Raw genomic sequence first — 21,845 nt, forward strand, 5'->3', positions numbered from 1 at the left:
TCTTGCTAATTGCCAATAATTTCCATCTGTTGTCTATTCCATTTGCACAACAGCAATGGAAATTTATTGTCAGTGTTGCTTCCTAAGTGGACAGTTTGATTTCACAGAAGTTTGATTTACTTGGAGTTATATTGTGTTGTTTAAGTGTTCCCTTTATTTTTTTTACCAGTGTGTATATATATATATATATAAAAAAAAAATTCCCTTCTCACCCTCCGCGGGTGGTCTGTTTCATCCTCTGAGCTCGGGTCCTCTACCAGAGGCCTGGGAGCTTGAGGGTTCTCCTCCAGTATCTTGGCTGTGCCTAGAACTGCACATTTCTGGACTGAGATGTCTGATGTTGTTCCTGGGATCTGTTGTAGCCACTGCTCCAGTTTGGGGGTGACTGCCCCGAGGGCCCCGATGACCACAGGCACCACTGTGGTCTTCACCTTCCAGGTCTTTTCCAGTTCCTCCCTGAGGCCCTGGTATTTCTCCAGTTTCTCATGCTCCTTTTTCCTGATGTTGTAATCACTTGGTATTGCTACATCCACCACAACGGCTTTCCTCTGTTCTTTATCCACCACCACAATGTCCGGTTGGTTCGCCATTACCATCTTATATATATATATATATATATATATATATATATATATATATATATATATATATATATATATATATATATATATATATATATAAAGTTATATATATAAAACTCTTTTTTTACGTATTTGTTAAAACTGCCACCATGTAGTGACAGTTTGTTATGAGACAGATAAGTTGTGAAAGGTTCGATGTCCTCCACCTCCTTCCGGAGTTATTATTGTCCGCTGAAGACAATAACATGGTTTTGTTTTTTTTCCGACCAAAGACAACCAATGAGAGCCAGTGGGAGGGGCTTAATACTGTCCCTCAACCTTATTTACTTTCTGCTAAATGTGCTAATGGCTAATGACAACTTACACTGCAACAAAACCATTTATCTGCCGTTAACGGTGGCTATGATAACTAGCCTGAGCATTCACAACAAGATGTACTGACAGGAAAAAGCTGTAGTAGTAGCAGAGAGCAAGGGGAGAGGGAGGAGTGCTAAGACCCGCCTCCAGGCTCTGAGTGGTTGTTTCTAGTCAGAACTCAATGCACCAGGAGAAAACAGCAGAGCTTGATTTTTAGATAGATTTTTTATAAATAAACAAATACAAAGTGTGACCTACATGGTCTTTGGATACGTTGCAATTCTGATGGCAACTAGAGATCCTTCCTGCCCACAGTATCACCAGAATAAGACACTTCACCCACCTTCCCTGCTGCTGTTGATCAGAAGGGTTAATGGTGCAAAATGGCAGCCTTGCTTCCTTCGGACTACTTCCGGACAGTTGTGGCTACTGTAAAGTAGCTTGCTATCATCATTTGAGATTTCATTTTGAAATCTCAAAGGACACTATAAATAAAAATGATTATCGTTAAAGCTCAAAAAAGTCAATTTTACATAATACTGAAACTTTAAAGCAATATCTGGATGTGTGGCCAACATGGACTGAATTGCTTCCTTCACTTCTTCGCTGCAGCTACAGGCAGACTACAATTTTAAAACGGTGCAAAAAATGTATGTCATCATTCACGACTTCTCTTTCTGTTCTGGCCAGGATGAAATTCCACTGGAGGTATTCAAGTGAATGGGGAGAAAGCACAATCTGTGATGCAAGATTTGAATCCAGCAGAATAGTGCAGTAAGGTGATGGTCAGGCTACACCCAATCCAACTGCAGATTGAAAGCAGGAAAGACACAATGTTGGCTGCTTTCAAAATGAAAGGAGCATTTTAGATGTGTCAAAATTGATAAAAATGTATTTTTTCTTGGTGTTTGTAATCTATGCAAAAAAACAAGAGTGGCAGAGAAAGCAAGAGTTGAATAATCCTCCAGTTTAAAGTTCATACCAGCTTTCTTGTTGCACCATATAGAATTAAAAAGTTAGTCAGAATTTTACACAAAGTGTCACAGTGATTCCATCTCGATGTTAAACCTTCATTAGAAGAACACCAAGACAAACTATGGAGGTCCCTAAGGCTTGTCTCTGCTACCATCTGGTGTCCAGAAAAAGCCATTACATGATGATTTCCCCACCTTAGCTGTCTTGTTCCTCCCACAGTGAACTGGAAGACTTTGTGGAGTGTTTGGAAAACTCCTCTTCTGTCCATAGCCAGCCATCCTTCACGCTCAGAGATGTGGAGGAGGGAGCAGTCAGCCTGCGAAGGCTTGGAGAGGCTCTGGCTGTCCTCAAAGGTTGATCAGTTCAACTGAACCCACACATCACTTCATTTGGCCAACAAATCAGTGTTTGAGTTTTCATTTTATGTATATTCTGCCACTGTATTGGCATATTTCCTGTTACTTTTGGTAGTAAAATGGTACACACAGAGACACTTCAAAATATTATTGATATAATTTTAAGCTTAAAAAATACAGCTACAATATGCTTTGTTTCTCTTCTCTAGTCACATTTGATGTCTCATGAGTGTATGTTTCTGTATGTATTTTTGGTCTCTCTGCCAGGAGAATTCCCAGTGCTGCAGGCAAAAATGCGTTCAGTGCTGAGGCTGGAAGTGGAGGCAGTGCGCTTCCTGAAAGAAGAACCTCAAATGATGGACTCCATGTTGAAAAGGGTCAAAGTGCTGACTGAATCTTTTAGCTCTCTCCGCAGGTATTCAGCATCTTTTTCTGTAGTAAAGCTATTCTATTCTGAAAAAAGTTGACTTTCTCTCTTTTGTCGTTTGCTTTACATAGACTTGTGTCCGATTTAGCACCCTCAGCAAGATCCGTTCAAGTGGAGTCTCTGAAAGTACACAACCAGGAAACAGCAACGACTAAGAGCACACGCAGTTCACCCAAACCACAACCTCAGCACTCAGTCAAAGCCCCCCCACCCAGGAGTCAGGTTGAGGCTAGTTCAGGAGCCTCAGCCTCCCCCAGTAGAATGAAGAGCACAGTCACCTCCAATCAACACAACAGCTCTCCTACGACAACTAGTCATGGACTAGACTTGATCAGTGTAGTCAAGGTATCACAGAAAATATGGGCTTCACTGTAGCTGGTCAAACATGCCTACAGTTTATGATCCTTTTAGTTTCCTGGTTATATTTTATTATTCTGCAGGTTTTATACCAAGGAGGGGCAGAAAATGATACCACAATATACCTTTTAAATAAGTCGAAAGTATCACAGATGATATTCCTCATTTTCTGCTTCTTCTTTTAGGGGGGGATGGGTGGATTTTTTTTACTTACCTTTAAAAAGTCACTACTTTAATATATATATATATATATATATATATATATATATATATATATATATATATATATATATATATATATATATATATATATATATATATATATATATATATATATATATATATATATATATATATATATATATAGCTGACTGTATAGCTCAATAGGTAAGTCACCAGTCTTCCACCCGGGAGACCCGGGTTCGAGGCCAGGCTGGGGCAAAAAGTTACAACGGTGACATTGAGCTGTCAGTGTGGGTCCTTAGGCAAGACCCTTGGAGCTATATAGCCTACCTCATACCATGAGAGACACAAATAAGCACGACATGCCGGCTCAGACGTCGCCCGGTCAAACAAGGTCTGCGTCAGGTGCTGGGGAACCAGAGCACCCTGATGAAAAGTGGGCTACTGGAACAAGACGGAAATGGGCGAGAGGTGAAAACATGGATCTGTTGGAATGCTACTACTCAAGTAATCCTAGTCAGAGGGGCTACATGCAAAGACTGTGGGAGGAATGGTTAGCTCGACATCCCCAGTCAACACTAACTGCCAAACAACTAGTAGCTCAGTGTTCCAACATCCGCAAACGGCAACTGCTGTCACAACTTGAGATTGACGAGGTACAACACAAGTGCTACTCAAGTAATCCTAGTCAGAGGGGCTACATGCAAAGACTGTGGGAGGAATGGTTAGCTCGACATCCCCAGTCAACACTAACTGCCAAACAACTAGTAGCTCAGTGTTCCAACATCCGCTACGGGAAGGAGCCAGGATGCCAGGTCAATGAACACCAGACGACCCCGACGCCAATTACAACCAATTACAATTTATATATATATATATATATATATAAATTCCCTTCTCGGTCTCTCTCTCTCTCTCTCGCTCTCTCTCTCTCTCATCCTCTGAGCTCAGGTCCTCTACCAGAGGCCTGGGAGCTTGAGGGTTCTCCTCCAGTATCTTGGCTGTGCCTAGAACTGCACATTTCTGGACTGAGATGTCTGATGTTGGTCCTGGGATCTGTTGTAGCCACTGCTCCAGTTTGGGGGTGACTGCCCCGAGGGCCCCGATGACCACAGGCACCACTGTGGTCTTCACCTTCCAGGCCTTTTCCAGTTCCTCTCTGAGGTCCTGGTATTTCTCCAATTTCTCCTTTTTCCTGATGTTGTAATCACTTGGTATTGCCACATCCACCACAACGGCTTTCCTCTGTTGTTTATCCACCACCACAATGTCCGGTTGGTTCTCCATTACCATTCTGTCTGTCTGGATCTGGAAGTCCCACAGGATCTTAACTCGGTCATTCTCCACCACCTTTGGGGGTGTTCCCCACGTTGATCTCAGGGCTTCCAGTCCATATTCTTCTCAGATGATTCTGTACACTATGCCCGCCACTTGGTTATGTCGTTCCATGTAAGCTTTCCCTGCCAGCATCTTACACCCTGCTGTTATGTGCTGGACTGTCTCAGGGGCCTCCTTGCACAACCTACACCTTGGGTCTTGTCTGGTGTGGTAGATCTGAGCCTCTATTGCTCTGGTGTTTAGGGCCTGTTCCTGTGCAGCCAGGATGAGAGCCTCTGTGCTGTCCTTGAGTCCAGCTTTTTCCAGCCATTGGTAGGATTTCCTGATATCAGCTCTTCAGTTATTTGTCAGTGGTACATCCCATGTAGGAGCTTGTCCACCCATGATGGACCTCCAGCACCTCGTCCTCTGTTCTCCATTGTCTGAGACATTCGCTGAGCACATCGTCTGTTGAGGCTTTGTCCTTGATGTATTTATGGATATCGGATGTTTCATCCTAGACAGTGGCTCTCACACTCACTAGTCCTCTGCCTCCTTCCTTACGGCTCATGTACAGTCTCAGGGTGCTGGATTTGGGGTGGAACCCTCCATGCATGGTTAGTAGCTTCTGAGTCTTAACATCTGTGGTCTTTATCTCCTCCTTTGGCCAGCTAATTACTCCTGCAGGGTATCTGATTACTGGCAAGGCATAGCTGTTTATTGCACGGATCTTGTTCTTGCCATTGAGCTGGCTTCTCAGGACTTGCCTTATTCGTTGGAGGTATTTGGCTGTGGCTCCTTTCCTTGTGACCTCATCGAGGTTGCCATTTGCTTGTGGTATTCCCAGGTGTCAAGAATGGTGGGTGGAAGTGGTGAGGAGAATGACGCTGAGACCCAGGTAAGATGATGAATATGATTTAATGATATAATGCTCGGTAATTGTCCAGGACAGGCAGCACGGCAGGAAACAAGCACACGGCTAAATGCCGGTAGCAACTGACTTGAAAGACATCATATGAGCGAACACAAACCAGGACTTAGCAGTTCTACTGGCACGTGACGACAAACGCAGACAACGTTAGACAATTGACATATGACGAGGATCCGACGAAGAACACAGACAACAGGTGAGACTAAATACACACGGGGTAATCAAGGGAATGAGACACACCTGGGAGACAATCAACGGGGAAGACGCAGAGACAGGACTCACAGGGAACAGGATCACACAGAAAAACTCAAAAATAAACACAGAAACATGGATCATGACACCAGGTACTTGTAACTGTCCTCAATGTCTGCTATTGTTCCTTCTGGGAGTGAGACCCCTTCTGTGCGGACGACCTTTCCTCTCTTTGTAACCATCTGACCACACTTCTCTAGTCCGAATGACATCCCAATGTCAGTGCTGTAGATCCTGGTGGTGTGGATCAGTGAGTCGATGTCTCGCTCGCTCTTGGCGTACAGCTTGATGTCATCCATGTAGAGGAGGTGACTGATTGTGACCCCATTCTTGAGTCGGTATCCGTAGCCAGTCTTGTTGATGATTTGGCTGAGGGGGTTCAGGTCTATGCAGAACAGCAGTGGGGACAGAGCATCTCCTTGGTATATGCCACATTTGATGGACACTTGTGCAAGTGGTTTGCAGTTGGCTTCAAGGGTGGTTTTCCGCAGCCCCATTGAGTTTGCAACGAAGGCTCTTAAGAGTCCTATTGATGTTGTACATCTCTAAGCATTCAATGATCCAAGTGTGTGGCATTGAGTCATAGGCTTTCTTGTAATCAATCCAAGCGGTACACAGGTTGGTGTGTCGGGTTTTGCAGTCTCGGGCGACTGTGTGGTCTACAAGGAGTTGGTGTTTGGCTCCTCTGCTATTTATGCCGATGCCCTTCTGTGCCGTGCTCATATATTTATCCATGTGCCCGCTTATCTTAGCCGCTATGATGCCTGATACATGAGCTTCCATGTTGTAGAGAGACAGGTTATTGGCCGATAGTTGGATGGGACTGAACCCTTTGAGGGATCCTTCTGGATCAGGATTGTGCGCCCTTCAGTTAACCATTCAGGGTGAGTCCCATTTTGTAGCAGCTGGTTCAGTTGAGTTGCCAGTCACTCATAGAGGGCAGTGAGTTTCTTCAGCCAGTAGGGATGGATCATGTCAGGCCCTGGTGCTGTCCAGTTTTTCATAACTGAGACTCTTTCTTGGACATCTGCCACAGTGATGGTTACCGGGGTTGTTCAGGGAGGTTGCTGTGGTCCTCTCATAGAGAGGTTAGCCACTGTGCATTGCTGTTGTGGGACGTCTCCCTTTCCCATATGCCTTTCCAGTATTGTTCAGTCTCCAGCCTCGGTGGGTCTGCTCTGTTGTTATTACCCTGCCATTGAGAGTACACTTTAGCTGGTTGGGTGGAGAAGAGCCGGTTAATCCTCCTGGCTTCATTCCGTCTTGTGTATCTCTTTAGGCGGCTGGCCAAGGCTTGGAGCCTTTGTTTGGCAGTTTCGAGTGCTTCAGGTATCTGGCTGTACTTCTTAGGTACTGATCTTTTCATTGTACCCCTTTGGAGCTCTGACAGCTGGCTCACTTCCCTCCTTGTTATCTTGATTTTAGCCTCTAACCGTCTTTTCCATGGTGGGTATTGGGTCTCATGGTTGCTCTTATAGCCAAACATCTCAAGGATCACTGATGCTGAGTTGTATATCAGCTCATTGGTTTCTGTTATGGTGTTGGTAGGGATAGTTCTCAATGCTGCATTCACATCTTCAATGAGACTTTCTGATGGTACTTCACTCAACCGTTGTAATTGGCGTCGGGGTTGTCTGGTGTTCATTCGGGCCACGATTCTCTCTCTCAGGTCAGTTGCTGCCTTGTTCAGCTTTGATGGTTCATTCATTACTTTAGCTACACACCCAGTTTCTGGGTGGGTAGTTGTAGTTAACTCCCCTCCTGGCTCCTCCCCCTTGCCATAGCACTTGTGTTGTACCTCGTCAATCTCAAGTTGTGATAGCAGTTTATATATATATATATATATATATATATATAGTAAGATTTGATGTACTGAGTTTGCATGTTCTCCCTGTGCGTTGCGTGGGTTTTCTCCGGGTACTCCGGTTTCCTCCCACAGTCCAAAAACATGACTGTCAGGTTAATTGGCCTCTCCAAATTGCCCCTAGGTGTGAGTGGTTGTGTGTCCTGTGTGTCCCTGTGTTGCCCTGCGACAGACTGGCGACCTGTCCAGGGTGTACCCCGCCTCTCGCCCGAAACGTTGGCTAGAGATGGGCACCAGCACCCCTCCCGACCCCACTGAGGGAAAAAGGGTGCAAGAAAATGGATGGATGGATGGATGGATGGATTTGATGTACTGTGACAGACTGGCGACCTGTCCAGGGTGACCCCGTCTCTCGCCCGGAACATTAGCTGGAGATAGACACCAGCACCCCTCCTGACCCCACTGAGGGACAAGGGTGTTAGAAAATGGATGGATGGATTTGATGTATTGGTGCTGTGTGAGACTGAACCACAATTTTCTTGAGGGTAAATCCCAAAGGGATGAAGATGAATAAAGCTTCTTTATCCATCCATCCATCCATACATACATACATACATAAAATTATCCGATATGTTTAATACATCAAGGAAATACAAAACAGATAAATAGAAATGTAAACTAATCTGTCTGGAAATAAAAATACTTAAATATACATATGCAACAAACTGTTGCTATTTAACCTAACACTAGTTTTACAAGATGTTAAAAATCAGTGGTGGAGAAAGTACTCAAAAAATTTACTTCAGTAAAAGTACAAATATACAGACAAAAATGTACTGAAGTAAAAGTAAAACTATCACATTAACATTTGTACTTAAGTAAAAGTAAAACTACCACATAACATTTGTACTCAAGTAAAAGTAAAAAAGTACTGGCTTTTAAAAATACTTAGGTATTAAAAGTAAAAGTACGTGCTGAGTAATGCCTAATTCCTAATACAATATCATTAAGTGAACCAATCGTATTTAATTTTAATACATTAGAAATGTGCCATTTTAATAAATCCAACAGAAATGGGATGGAAAGAAGGTGGGTGGGAGAGGACATGGAACCAAGGAGCCACATAGCAGAGTTGTAGTCAAGACCACCTACCCAAGACCAAGTCAAGACCAGCACCCCGAGCTACGTGACACAAAAAAATTTACTTTTACCTATCAAAATTGCTTCTCAAATTGATCTGAAAGATCCACATTCCAATAAAAAAAACTAGATATTAAATACTTATAGCTGAAATAAATTTAATCAGTAAAGATCCGTTCAGAAGAATCGGATCGTTCCTGAATGTCATATCACTATATTGCACTTTGGTACCAGCGTTGTCCCATATATGCGACACCTCAGTCAACAATAATTCAGCGCATGAGTGACTTTTTTCATTGCAGATGCAACATGTGTCTCACTACAGCTAGCTTAGCTAGCATCACGTCCACAGATCTTACCTTTCTTTAAGCTTTCCTTCCAAGTGATGCTAAAAATTGGACGAAGTCCCACCGTCTGTGAAAGCGAAGCGCTGCTGATTTTACATGTCACCATATCTTATGATTTATTATGCAGCGCTATTATATTACTGACGATCAGACACATCGCCTCCAGCTCAGAGGAAACCACTGCGCATGACTTGGAGCTCCACGTGTGAGTAAAGGTGGAGCCGATGGGTGACAACAGACACTAAGTCACGTTATGCTTGGATTTTACGGCGCCACCTTAAGACCCTGAACTTCACATTTTAACGGACAAAAAGCTCAACGCGACTTGGATGTAACGAGTAACGCAACACTTTTATAGAAATGTAGTGAAGTAGAAAGTACAGATACTGTAAAATGTAGTGGAGTAAAAGTAGAAAATATCAATTATTACATCTATTTAAGTAAAGTACAGATACACAAAAATTGTACTAAGTACAGTAACAAAGTACTTGTACTTCGTTACTTCCCACCACTGTTAAAAAGCGTCATCCCCTCACAAACATTATGTCTGAAACTAAGAATCTTGTTTTAATACAAAAGGAAATCTTCTGTTTATGTGATGGTGGTGATGGAGCTAGGAGTTTGCCCTGGAATTGGTGGGCTGCTGGTTGGATCCCCGCTCTACCTTCCTCTGTGGCAAGACACTTTGCCCACCAGGTGGCGGTCAGAGGGCCAGTGGCGTTGGTGCATGCAGCTGTGGCTGCTATACAGTAGCTTACCGCCATCAGCTTGTGAATGTGTGTGTGAATGGATGATGCACGTCCATAATGTATCATTTTGCTTTGGAAACTGATTATACTCTCACTTCATATTTCTGTTCATCACCCAGAGTTACCCTGTTCTGTCTTATCTACAGAATACACACAGACCAACTCCAGAGGGCAGTGTGTGTGTAGATATCAGGAGCGTAAACCAGTCCAGTACCAGCCAAGACCCCCAGCAGGAGAGTAATGATCCCAGTCACAGCCAGTCAGTCCACCTTCAGGAGACACCAAACACTGATCCAAAATCTGTAGTGGATGTGCTAGAGTACACTGCCTCAGGAACGAAGTCTCCCTCTGCATCAACGTCACAGCAGAACACTCCTGTGGAGTTGATTCATGGAGGTAGGCCTGTAGAATCAGTTAGTACAGTAGAACTGCACTTCAGACTGCTCCCCTTCGTAGAATGATTTTCTTCTACTTTTTGGTTGCTTAAATGCTTGTTTTAATTTCAAGTTCAAGAGGCGGTGAAATGTATACTGAGGACAGGCTAAAACAGATGGGGTTTTTCCCTCAGTCCATCTGAATAAAAAGGGGTTAGAGCCACAAATATGGCCTCTCCTTGAAAAAGGACATCTTAGAATTTTTGACAATCAATGCTGCAGGAAATATCAGTTTTAGTCAAAGTTATTAAGAGCCACTGAGGAAAGTCCAAAGAGCCAGTTGTGGCTCCAGAGTCACAAGTTGCAGATATGTGAATAATGACAAGTTTAAATATTAAGAAGTACCATACAATTTAATATTTATAGCTCAGGCTTATTTGCAGTGTCTGCTGCTAGAGTTAGCTATGTTTATAGCAGAGAGACTAAATTTAGCAATTTCTCCAAGCATACTTACTTACTATCACAAAATATAAATAGTATTTGTTTCATTTTCCAGAAAATCTTATTAGCTGAAAATATTTTTTCCAAGTATTAGTCAACCTTTTAATAAATGCTTACTGTATGTTTTTGTTGACAACTCAGCAGATATTTCTGAAACCCAGAAAGACACAACTTTAAAGCAAAGTGTGGATGTGGACTCCAGGGAGAGAAGAAGTTCAAACACAGGTAAAATTGTAAATAGTAAGATATATCTACTTTTCTAAATATGTTATCATCTATTACTTAGCTATGTTTAATGGGTTCCATAAAGATAGTTTTGATTGATGAATGTCATTCGCTGTATTGTGCATTATTTGGTAACAAGGACATAAACCTCATCACACTTAGATCAGAGAAAGATGAAAACTAATAGAGGTTCATGTGTCTCACCATTGTGCCAAAACTTTATTTTCCATGAACACAGGAGGATATGTGGATTTAAAATAGAAAGCATTCTTAAAAATGAAATGCTTCAACAATTCTCTTGCTTTCTAGACGTTGCTGATCCACCTCCAGCTGTTTGTCCACCAGCAGAGAGCAGCAGGCGGCCACAGGCGGAGAAACCCCGCCGCTCCATCGACAAGAGGCAGGCCAGCAAGTTCCCTCCTCCCCCACAGAGGTCAGTGGATTAACATGCATCGGAAGAAAATCCTGACAAACTAAGAACTATTAGTCCTTTTTATGTATTTTACTCTATCCTTTGTGGTTTTTATTTCCAGTGTCTCTTCTTTGTTTAGATCAGGAGAACCAATCATCATCACTTCCAGAGAGACTGATGGGATTCAGGTAGGGACAAAACCAGGAAATGGAAGGTGAATGTTACAGTGAGTTTTATTTATGGAACACGAAACTAACACAGCAAAACAGTAAGATCAAAATGGTGAAGAAGAAAAGAACAAACAAGACTGGACAGTTTTTCAACAAAACAGTACATCCACATTTCTCTGCTCTGCTTGAATGAGTTCAGTGAGTCAAACTCTCTGGGTTTATATATGTAAAACTCTTTGTGTTTAGTTTTTCTTCAAAGATGCACAATTTTAATACATAAAGGTAGCACAACGTGGTTATTAACTAATACTACTTACTAGGATACTGTGCAAGTACAGCAAGACTCAAATGAGTCATAACCTTTTTCAAATTACACATAGTATCAAGTATTTTAATCTGTAGCATTGATAACCTACATTAAACAATGTTAATGTAGACAAAAATTGTTTGCGTTAGTCTTTTTCCGTGTTTTATTCAGAAAATAAAACATGGATAACATTAGTGACAAGTTATCAGTCTTATAAATTTTATAAAATCCCAAATCTTGAATTTCTCTCTTTTAAATTCTGCCACATTCACAAGAGAACTTGAGGCTTTTTCCTGTGAAAATTTGGCCAAATCCACTGAAAGTTGCTGCTTTCTTATTCAGAAGATTAAGAATGACATTTTCATTGTGGCAGGCAACAAGTTAAATGAATGTCAAAGGTCAGAGGTGAGGCTTCATGTGTGTCACAAAGCACTTTTATTTAGATTCTGTGATCTTAAGTCACAATGTGTAGATTTATTTTTAGATCTACTTGGCCAGAGTTGTTTCCAGTGTCTCAGATATTATTTGCTTTGTTTTTACTTATGCATTTGTTGATGCTCAATTCCTATATTTTCTTGTAATCCTTTTTTTGTGTCTTTGTGGTTGTTTGTGCTACTAATTAAATGCGACTGCAATCAGACTTCAGTGTGAATGATTTATCACCTCAAAGTGACCCGAAGAAGGTCACAATTCTGCGCTCTGTTTATGGAAGTAATAATAAATATTATTGTATGGAAAGTTTATTCAGCAATGAGGACCAACATGAGTGTCACAAAATCATAACAAGGGGAAGGAAGATAATAAAAAGAAACCACAACCAATAGCAGCAGCTTTTACTGGAGCATTAACTGCACCTTCTCTAGAGAAGTTTGTTTGGATGTGGAGTCGGACCAGGAGGTGGGATTGTGATGTGATGCACTTTACTAAATAATCATAATAAATGATTATTGACATTATGTAGAATCTTTTTACAAACCAAATGCTTTTTGTTTCAGCTCTTTATTTCGGTTACATTGTGACATTTAGTTAAACATTCTTTCAGCAGAGGGACTGGCCATCCTTCCTTTTCAGGGAGAATGTGGGGAAACTGTCAGTTTGTTTCTGATTTAGATTGGTTTAATTTGTGTTTGCTAATTGTTTAAGTACTTACCTTTCTGGGCATGTCTCCTCAGCAGAGTGGAGCAACAAAGGTTCTGTTGAAAAGCTCCTGGAGCATACCATTACAATTAGAGGGGTAATGCTCTGAGGCGTTATATTCAGTTCAATTTATTCTTTGATTGACCTTAGATTAGTTTAGTTCTAATGATTTGCAGGCATGTAAATATATATTGGTACCATTTGTTGTTTTGTTAAGTTGGTGTAAATAATGTTTATTTCTTGTTTTGTTTTTTGACAACTTCTTTACCTGGTATGAGATTTGGAATTGCCCAAAGTATAAAAGCCAGTTTCTTTGTCTCATTTAGGGAATGGGTGTTGTTGTCAATGTGACCTGCAGCATAAATCTACCTCAACTGCATTTGTTGCCTTGCCTCCTTTCTAAACGCAGAGCCTCCTCCGGTCAAAGTGACACTGACTCAGACTGATTTCATAAGTTCAAAAACTTCGTAGTTATAAAATTCAGCTATTATTTACATACAGATTTACCATGTTTGGGTTTTAATAGAGCAGAATTATGTCTCACATCAATAAGATAAAAGTCGGATAAAATGTGGCAATGGTTGTTCAGACTGCAGATGCTTTGAAAACTGTCAGATTTTGGTTCCACATTTAAGTGGTTCAAATCAGATTTTGGGGGTGGGATGAAAGATTGGAGTTGGTCCGTTCAGACTGCTGTATGAGCGTAGCCAGAAAGGCTTGTTAGTCTTTGTGGATCAGACAAAAGGCAGTTCAGTGAACTGAGAGCAGCCAGAGGGTCTGCAACAGGACCAATAAAGCTTTTATGTAAGTTAATAAAACCCAGGAAGCATTGCAGCTGCTTCCTGTACTCAGGCTCAGGATCTTCATTGAAACCACACCAGGAAGCATATCAAGAAAGTTATGGAAGTGGTAAGAAAGTTCCACTTTTCTGCCTTAACCAAAAGGCAGTTCTTTAAGAGCCTCTGGACTTTCTACAGCAAAATGTTTTCTAGTCATTTGCACAGTTTGCACCATGTTTGAGTCCTGCAGGATCTTTGACTTTGCAGTTATGTGTCTAATGTAGACCTAATGAAGTTTATACTTTTAACATCAAACAATGACTAAACTATCCAGGCAGTGCTGTTGTTTCCCACATGAGACATGTAAAGATTTGATTTTTTAATTAGTTTATGTGTCAGCATAAATATACTTTTTGATTGCATTCCACATTAATGTTTAACTATCATTTGCTTGATATCCAGGAATTCAATGACACGATTTTTCAGTTTGTCAAGTCAAAAGGGATCTAATTCTAAGGGAAACAGTCCCATGTCTTTAACTTGAGGATGAAAACCAGATTAATGTCACTTTTTCTGATTTTAGGTTTCTAAAGAAATATCAAATATAATTCATCTGCCAAGTGGAAATGGAAAGACACCTCCACCCGTTACCAAAATGTGTCCCTCTGACATGGCAAAATGTGGACAGAGGTTCACTCTTCAGTTTGAACATCCAAACGTCTCTTCTTTTAAAGCCCAGATTCCAGGTGTGGTGACAGCGCTTCACAGGGCTAAGATGACATCAAGTTTAGCCAAGATGGAGGTTCAGCAAGTGCCTTCCTTAAACTGCACCTCGGTGGCGAAGGTGTGGACAGGGGAGAGGGAGCTGCTTACACTTCCAGCCAAACAGACAGAAGATATTCTTGTTATGAACGTGCCTGATCAGTGTGAGGACGAAGCAGTTGGACATATACTCTCCTCAGCAGTGGCTGAAAATCTTGTAATTCCTCTAAAAGAGCAAAATCTTAAACAGACAAATGCATTTATCAAGAAACCTCTTGATGAGAAGGCGAATGGAATGTTGGTTTCTTGTTTACAAAATGAAAATGTTCATGAGGAGCGCTGGATCCAGCTGTCGCCAAGGTTAGGGCCAAAGCAGCTCTGGAGTTCTGCTCACGAACATGAAACTTCTCCTTCAGTCCCAAAACCTTTCTCCCTTTTGCCTGATGTCACCTATGGGGCAAGCAGCACGCAGCAGGAACAAGATGCAGCTTTGCAAGGATCCAGGGATCAACCAGCATGGAGAGAAGGAGGAAGCCTGATCTTCACAGCTACAGATGACAGAGCAGCTCCTCTTTCTCCACAGACTCCTGAATGTATTCATAAAACCCCCCATACACACATTAGTTCACAGTTTGGTAAGGAGGATCCAGGTAATATGATGGATTTTGAAGGCTCTTACTGTGGTTTTCAAGATAATGATGAATCTCATGAAGACTCTGTGATAGTTTTCATGGAGGACCCTGAGCCCTTTTATGTTCCTCTGTCTACCATCTTTGAGTGTGAGGAAGAGGATGAGGAGTTTCTGTCTCCCAACAGGACTCTGGAGGAAGAACCAGATGTGAAATTAAAATCTCACACTGGACCTGATTCTGACATCTTAGGAGATATGAAGACTTCTCCTCCATCTGCATCATTTTGTGACTCTGTTTCTAAAATCCAAGGCCAGGATCAGACAAATAAGAACATGAAAACGTGCTCCAAAAAAAAAATTAGTATAAAGTTCCCCAAAAACAAACTGGCCGCCCTCAGCCAGGTAATCCGAACAGGAACAAACAAAAAAGGGAAAAAGGTTTCTAAAATAGTTGCACGTGACAAAGAGCAGAAAGCAGGAAACAGACCAGTCACAGAAAGCAAACAGACCAATGAGGTGAGTCAACAATTCCTCCCAGACAATTCCTCTGACAGAGACATCACTGCAGGTACAAGCCTCTCAAAGTCATACCCTCGGGTGGAGGAGCTCTGCAAGAACACCTTAGAATCAATGAACAGTTTGGAGGAGTCCATCAAGCAACTGGAACTCAGTGTGGAAAGCATAAATCCCTCATCTGATGGAGCTCAACTTAAAGGAAGAGTGAAAGAAAACAACGGCAGATCTCCCTCCAAAACAGCAGCCAGTCAAACCGTGAAGAGTAAGAGAGTCAGACCACAGCCTCTGCTCAGCTCAACCAGCCAACAGGTCTGACGTTCTTCTGCAGTCACAGCTTCCTTCCTTCAGTGGGTCAGCTGGTGTGGGCTCTTCACTCTTTATTTTCCGGCTGCAACTTTAGTATTGTAAATGTCTGCTCGAGGTTGTTGTTTAGGTGAAAGTTTAAATGTTTGTTCTCACTCTGAACTTCATGTCATAGGATCTACAGTTATGTTTTAGTTAGCTCTTTAAAAAGCTAACTTGTTCAGCTCAGATCAAACATCTGGCAGGATGGGTAATGAAGCTACTGTCTTACACATCCTGTTCATTTCAGCAATATAAAATAATTAATCTGCAAAAGATGTCTTCTGTGTATAACTACTCTTGCTATTAACTATTAAGCTGCTTATGGCTAAAATATGTCAAATGTTTCTAAGCCTTACACGATGACATAATTCACTAAATCCTCCAGTCACATATTAAACACATTGTGGGGAAGTTTGGATCTTACTTTTAGAGCTTGCACAAACAAAGTCTCTATGTACAACTTCCAATCAATCATTTCTATTTCATCTTTGTAAATCAGACCACATAGATGTGACTTAATGTGTAGGAAAAAAAGATGTGAGCTTATTAGAGGTGATTACAGAAGCGTTTTTTTTCCCTCATTGAATTGTAAAAATGTACACTTAACATGACAGTGACTCATCAGCTGAGAGGAAGACATTCTCACATTCAAGCAAGGGAACTTAAGAATTTTTCTTGTAGTTTTGTGTTTGTATTTTTATTAACAAAAAAAATGTTACTTCTGTAATTACTTTTTACAAGCACATTTTTTAATACACATGAATAAATTCTTACACACAATAAAATCTCACTTTACAAGGTGATGCAGATTATTGATAATAAACCAGTCTGATTTACAAACACATTTATATGCCATGGATTTTTTACACACACGTGTGCACCCCCACACACACACACACACACACACACACGCGCTCGCACACACACACCCCTACACACACACAAACACAGTGCCATGTACACATGCACAAAACAGAAATTCTCAGTCATTTTATTTGACAAAGTTACCAAAGTCAATTCATAAATATATGGTCTTATTTTTAGGGACAAAACACATATTACTTGAAGTTGTGTCCATAAACGTCCCCTCTAACCTTTATGTTTCAGTAATTGGCAGATGTGAAGCCTCTAACATTGTATTCTAGTACATGGCTTTGCAACATGTGGCTAAGAGTAAATGCAGGAAATTATTACATGAAACCTTCACAACAGAAAGACATTAAATATGTCAGTCATTTAAATTTATTTGTCCTGTTACTAGGCTGGAAACTGTGCAAATATCAACACCCCATGTATGAAAGTGTAGGCATCATTTTATTGAAAAAGTTTTATATTCTTCTTCATATTAAGATCTGAAAGTAAGACAGAAATGGTTGCTCTTTAAACTTACAACAGATATTTATCTTGAAAAAACATTTATATTTGCAATATATTTTTTCAGAGTGACTCAAAACATCCATCCATCCATTTTCTTACACCCTTGTCCCTTAGTGGGGTTGGGAGGGGTGCTGGTGCCCATCTCCAGCTTGGCTCAAAACCCATTTTATTTAACTGGACTCAGAGCAAAATTAGATTTTTTTGGATTGTAAATGTTGCAGATCATTGTTCTAGTACAGGGGTGGACAACTCCAGGCCTGGAGGGCCGGTCTCCTGCAACTTTAAGATGTGTCTCTACTTCAACACGCCTGAGTCAAATAATGAGGTCGTTAGCAGGACTCAGGAGAACCTGCCTGCACTGAGGAGGTGATTCAGCTGTTGGATTCAAGTGTGTTGGACCAGAGAGACATCTAAGAGTTGCAGGACACCAGACCTCCAGGACCAGGATTGCCCACCCCTGTTCTAGTAGAAAGTATATGTCAATACTTCATAGTATTTTTCTTACAAGAAGTAAATAAATATTTACAGAGTTAACAGATAGATAGGCTGCTTGGATTTATTGAAATAATGACCCAAGTTTTTAAGAGTGGCTGGTGACTAAGATTTGTTTTCCTGTCTGTTTGCTAGAGCTCTAATACATCTGCTGAGCAGCCCCACAACAAGCTACAGCACGCCACCTGTGGGTCACCTGAGGGAAGGGCAGAAGTGCTGCAACAGTCCAGCAAAAGCAGGTAAACAAGAAAATAATCCTCTCAAAATGCTAAAGTAAAAGGAAGCAAACTATCCAAACTTGAAAGTAGCATCTTACAGTTTATTCCTTCAGTTTGGCTGGCAATAAGGAACCCAGTATTTATAGTTTCCTGCTGCTTCCCCTGATCTGGCAAACAATAAGAGGCCCACCCCAGTGCATTGTGGTCCCTTTACTTCTGGAAACGGCAGCCATAGTGCTTTCTGACTCATTTACAAAAGAAAAACAACAAAAACGAAACAGAAAATTATTATGCATTAACATACAAATAAATTTAAAATATATAGATACATACATATATAAAATATGTAAATACATAAAATTCAAAAGTAGTAAGATAAGAAAGAACATATAGCTCAAACACACCCTCAATCCTTTCCTCCCTGAATTTTTTCACAACTACATTAAAGAAGTGCTTTTGAGTGTTTTGCTGTTAACAAATTTTATAACAGGGTCATGGACATATAATAAACTATTAAACATTCAATTGGACATAATTTTCCTTTGTGCAGCATTGGGCCCAGGTGAGCAGAACAAACCATACAGAGTCAATGTGATCAGTCATGTTCAAGGATTTAGCTTGTACATGAATCCTTAAACTCCTTGGGGGGAAAAACCCGATATATATATATATATATATATATATATATATATATATATATATATATATATACCTCTGCTGGCAAATTTAATTACGGTATTTATATTTTGTTCATAAAAATAAAATATTTAAAAAATCGGGGTCCTGTCAAAAAGAAAATTAATCATATTGTATTTTCAAAGATTGTTTTTAGCAGTAAAAGTTTAATGTTACCACTCCCAGACCAAAAAACACACATCCAGTTACTATGCTGCTAAGAAAAGTTATGAAATCAGGTTTTCAAAAACAAAATAGAGAGAGGGAGAGAGAAAAAAAGGCAAGAGTATTCATTTATAACCCAGTTTTTCACCAAGAGAGGTGGTTAGACTGTGTGAGATGATCAACAATTTAGCATAATTAGCTTAGCTACAAACTACTGTTTGCCTCCTTTTCACTAGCATTTAATTAATTAAGGAAAAAAATTACCAACATATTCATATATTTAACTTGCTCCCTGTGCCTTTTACCGCTTAACAGATGAGTTAGCAGCAGCTCTAACCCACGTCCCTCCTGACCTGTTCTCTCCTGAGTGAAATTATAGCTGCAGTATGTAACTTTTATATATTTTTTTTTTCACTTTTTTTTTAAACTGTCATTATGTTGTATGAGAGGTAATCTGTGAAGAATCTATTTCCTCTGCTGTCTCTTAGTGCTAGAAGCAACCAGTCAGAGGCAGGAGAGTTTTAGTGCCGTCAATCACAATCTCATGTGGTGCTGCTCATCCTTCCTCCCCCTTGATTTGTGCTGTGCTAGCATAGCACAGAGCTGTGCAGATTCAAACTGTGAATGCTCAGTTTATACGGCAGATAAAGTTTCTTGTAAATGATAAGTTGTTTCTCCACCATTAGCACATTTAGCAGTGAGTGAATGAGGTTGATTGACAGCACTAAGGCCCTCCTACTGGTTCTGATTGGTTGTTTTGGTCAGAACGGTGCATTACTTTAACCAGTAATAGTAATTCAGGAAGGAGATGGAGGAGACTGATTGTTTTCACAGATTATCCGTCTCATAACAAACTGCTACGACATCGTGACAACTTTAACAAATATGGAGAAAACATACTTTTTATTAAAGTTATGTACTGCAGCTTGAATAAAATGCAACTACAGTCATGGCCAAAAGTTTTGAGAATGACACAAATATTATATGTTCACATGATCTGCTGCTCTCTGGTTTTCATGTGTCTATGTCAGATGTTTTCATCACATACAGAAATACAATTGCAATCATATTATGAGTAACAAAAGCTTTTATTGACAGAATGAGTTAATGCAGCAAGTCAATATTTGCAGTGTTGACCCCTCTTCTTCAGGACCTCTGCAATTCTCCCCAGCATGCTCTCAATCAACTTCTGGACCAAATCCTGATTGATAGCAGTCCATTCTTGCACAATCAATGCTTGCATTTTGTCAGAATTCCTAGGTTTTTGTTTGTCCACCCGTCTCTTGATGATTGACCGCAAGTTTTCAATGGAATTAAGATCTGGGGAGTTTCCAGGCCATGGACCCAAATCTCTATGTTTTCTTCCCTGAGCCAGTTAGTTATCACCTTTGCTTTATGGCAAAGTGCTCCATCATGCTGGAAAAGGCTTTGTTCATCACCAAACTGCTCTTGGACGGTTGGGAGAAGTTGCTCTCGGAGGACATTCTGGTACCCATCTTTATTCATGGCTGTGTTTTTTATCCAGACTGTGAGAGAGCCGACTCCCTTGGCTGAGAAGCAACGTCACACATGAATGGTTTCAGGATGCTTTACAGCTGGCATGAGACAAGACTGGTGGTAGCGCTCACCTCGTCTTCTCCGAACAAGCTGTTTTCCAGATGTCCCAAACAATCGGAAAGAGGATTCATCAGAGAAAATGACTTTACCCCAGTCCTCAGCAGTCCACTCCCTGTACCTTTTGCAGAATGTCAGTCTGTCCCTGATGTTTTTCCTGGAGAAAAGTTGCTTCTTTGCTGCCCTCCTTGAGACCAGGCCTTGCTCCAAGAGTCTCCGCCTCACAGTGCGTGTTGATGCACTCACACCTGCCTGCTGCCATTCCTGACCAAGCTCTGCACTGCTGGTAGCCCGATCCCCCAGCTGAAACACTTTTAAGAGACGGTCCTGGCGCTTGCTGGTATTTCTTGGGCACCCTGGAGCCTTTTTGGCAACAATGGAGCCTCTCTCCTTGAAGTTCTTGATGATGCGATAGATTGTTGACTGAGGTGAATCTTTCCAGCTGCTCTTCCCTGTTAGGCCATTTTTGTGCAGTGCAATGATGACTGCAGGTGTTTCTTTAGAGATAACCATGGTTCACAGAAGAGAAACAATGATGCCAAGCACCAGCCTCTTTAAAGTGTCCAGTGGTGTCATTCTTACTTAATCATGACAGATTGATCTCCAGCCCTGTCCTCATCAACACCCACAGCTGTGTTAATGGAGCTGAAACCATGTTAGCTGGTCCTTTTAAGGCTGCAATGAAGTGGAAATGTGTTTTGGGGGATAAAGTTCATTTTCTAGGCAAATATTGACTTTGCAACTAATTGCTGTTAAGCTGATCACTCTTTATAACATTCTGGAGTTTATGAAAATTGCCGTTATAAAAACTGAAGCAGTAGACTTTGTAAAAATTAACATTTGAATCATTCTCAAAACTTTTGGCCATGACTGTACATAGCATTTTTAGAAGTCTGGATTGCTTTATGTGTATTTTGCATGTTGTTTTTCACTGTTACTCATGGGGAGACATTTCAGTATCTAAAACTAATATAAAAAATGTAAGCAACTTACTTGCATACTGGATGTGGACTGTTGGATGTTAAAATCATGAGCAGTAAATATTGTGCTAATTATCAGTATTGAACCAAAGAAAGCAAGGCAGACACAAGCCTTTAAAATTGTGATGCTTTTTTGGGTCAAATAGACTCAAAAAATTGTAGCAGCAGCTGCACAGGGGACCCAAACAAATTTTTTGTCAGGGGGCCCAAGATTTTTGGCAGCGCCCCTGGCTGGAGCTGCTGTGTGTGCTGCACGGGGCCATGGTGGATTTCTAAACATTGTGCTGTTGCTTTATACAAAATTCTGGGAAACACCTGTTTACCTTTCACATCCTCATCTCTCAGACATTACCTCCTTCTATGGTGCTTCTTCACATTTGTTTTTTCCA

The 21,845-nt window shown here is 40.9% G+C and overlaps 1 protein-coding gene across 16 annotated transcripts in view; it reads left to right on the top strand.

The window, feature by feature from the left end:
- The window catches only part of LOC103479241 (uncharacterized), an 82,346-nt gene that overhangs the window by 47,213 nt on the left and 13,288 nt on the right, over positions 1 to 21,845 (top strand). For 11 of the 16 annotated variants that reach the window (XM_081597733.1, XM_081597732.1, XM_081597729.1 and 8 more), the window contains 9 exons: positions 2,133 to 2,266; positions 2,537 to 2,684; positions 2,768 to 3,041; positions 9,923 to 10,172; positions 10,793 to 10,876; positions 11,186 to 11,309; positions 11,410 to 11,476; positions 14,265 to 15,899; positions 17,940 to 18,043. In XM_081597733.1, coding sequence (XP_081453859.1) covers positions 2,133 to 2,266; positions 2,537 to 2,684; positions 2,768 to 3,041; positions 9,923 to 10,172; positions 10,793 to 10,876; positions 11,186 to 11,309; positions 11,410 to 11,476; positions 14,265 to 15,899; positions 17,940 to 18,043 — 2,820 coding nt within the window. Of the gene's footprint in view, positions 1 to 2,132; positions 2,267 to 2,536; positions 2,685 to 2,767; positions 3,042 to 9,922; positions 10,173 to 10,792; positions 10,877 to 11,185; positions 11,310 to 11,409; positions 11,477 to 14,264; positions 15,900 to 17,939; positions 18,044 to 19,177; positions 19,247 to 21,845 lie in introns of all 16 variants that reach the window. The other 5 variants (XM_081597730.1, XM_081597738.1, XR_014084112.1 and 2 more) reach the window with 4 other exon arrangements.

Source organism: Poecilia reticulata, chromosome 17 (genome assembly GCF_904066995.2).
Source record: "Poecilia reticulata chromosome 17, P_reticulata-male-v2, whole genome shotgun sequence".
Taxonomy (NCBI): domain Eukaryota; kingdom Metazoa; phylum Chordata; class Actinopteri; order Cyprinodontiformes; family Poeciliidae; genus Poecilia; species Poecilia reticulata.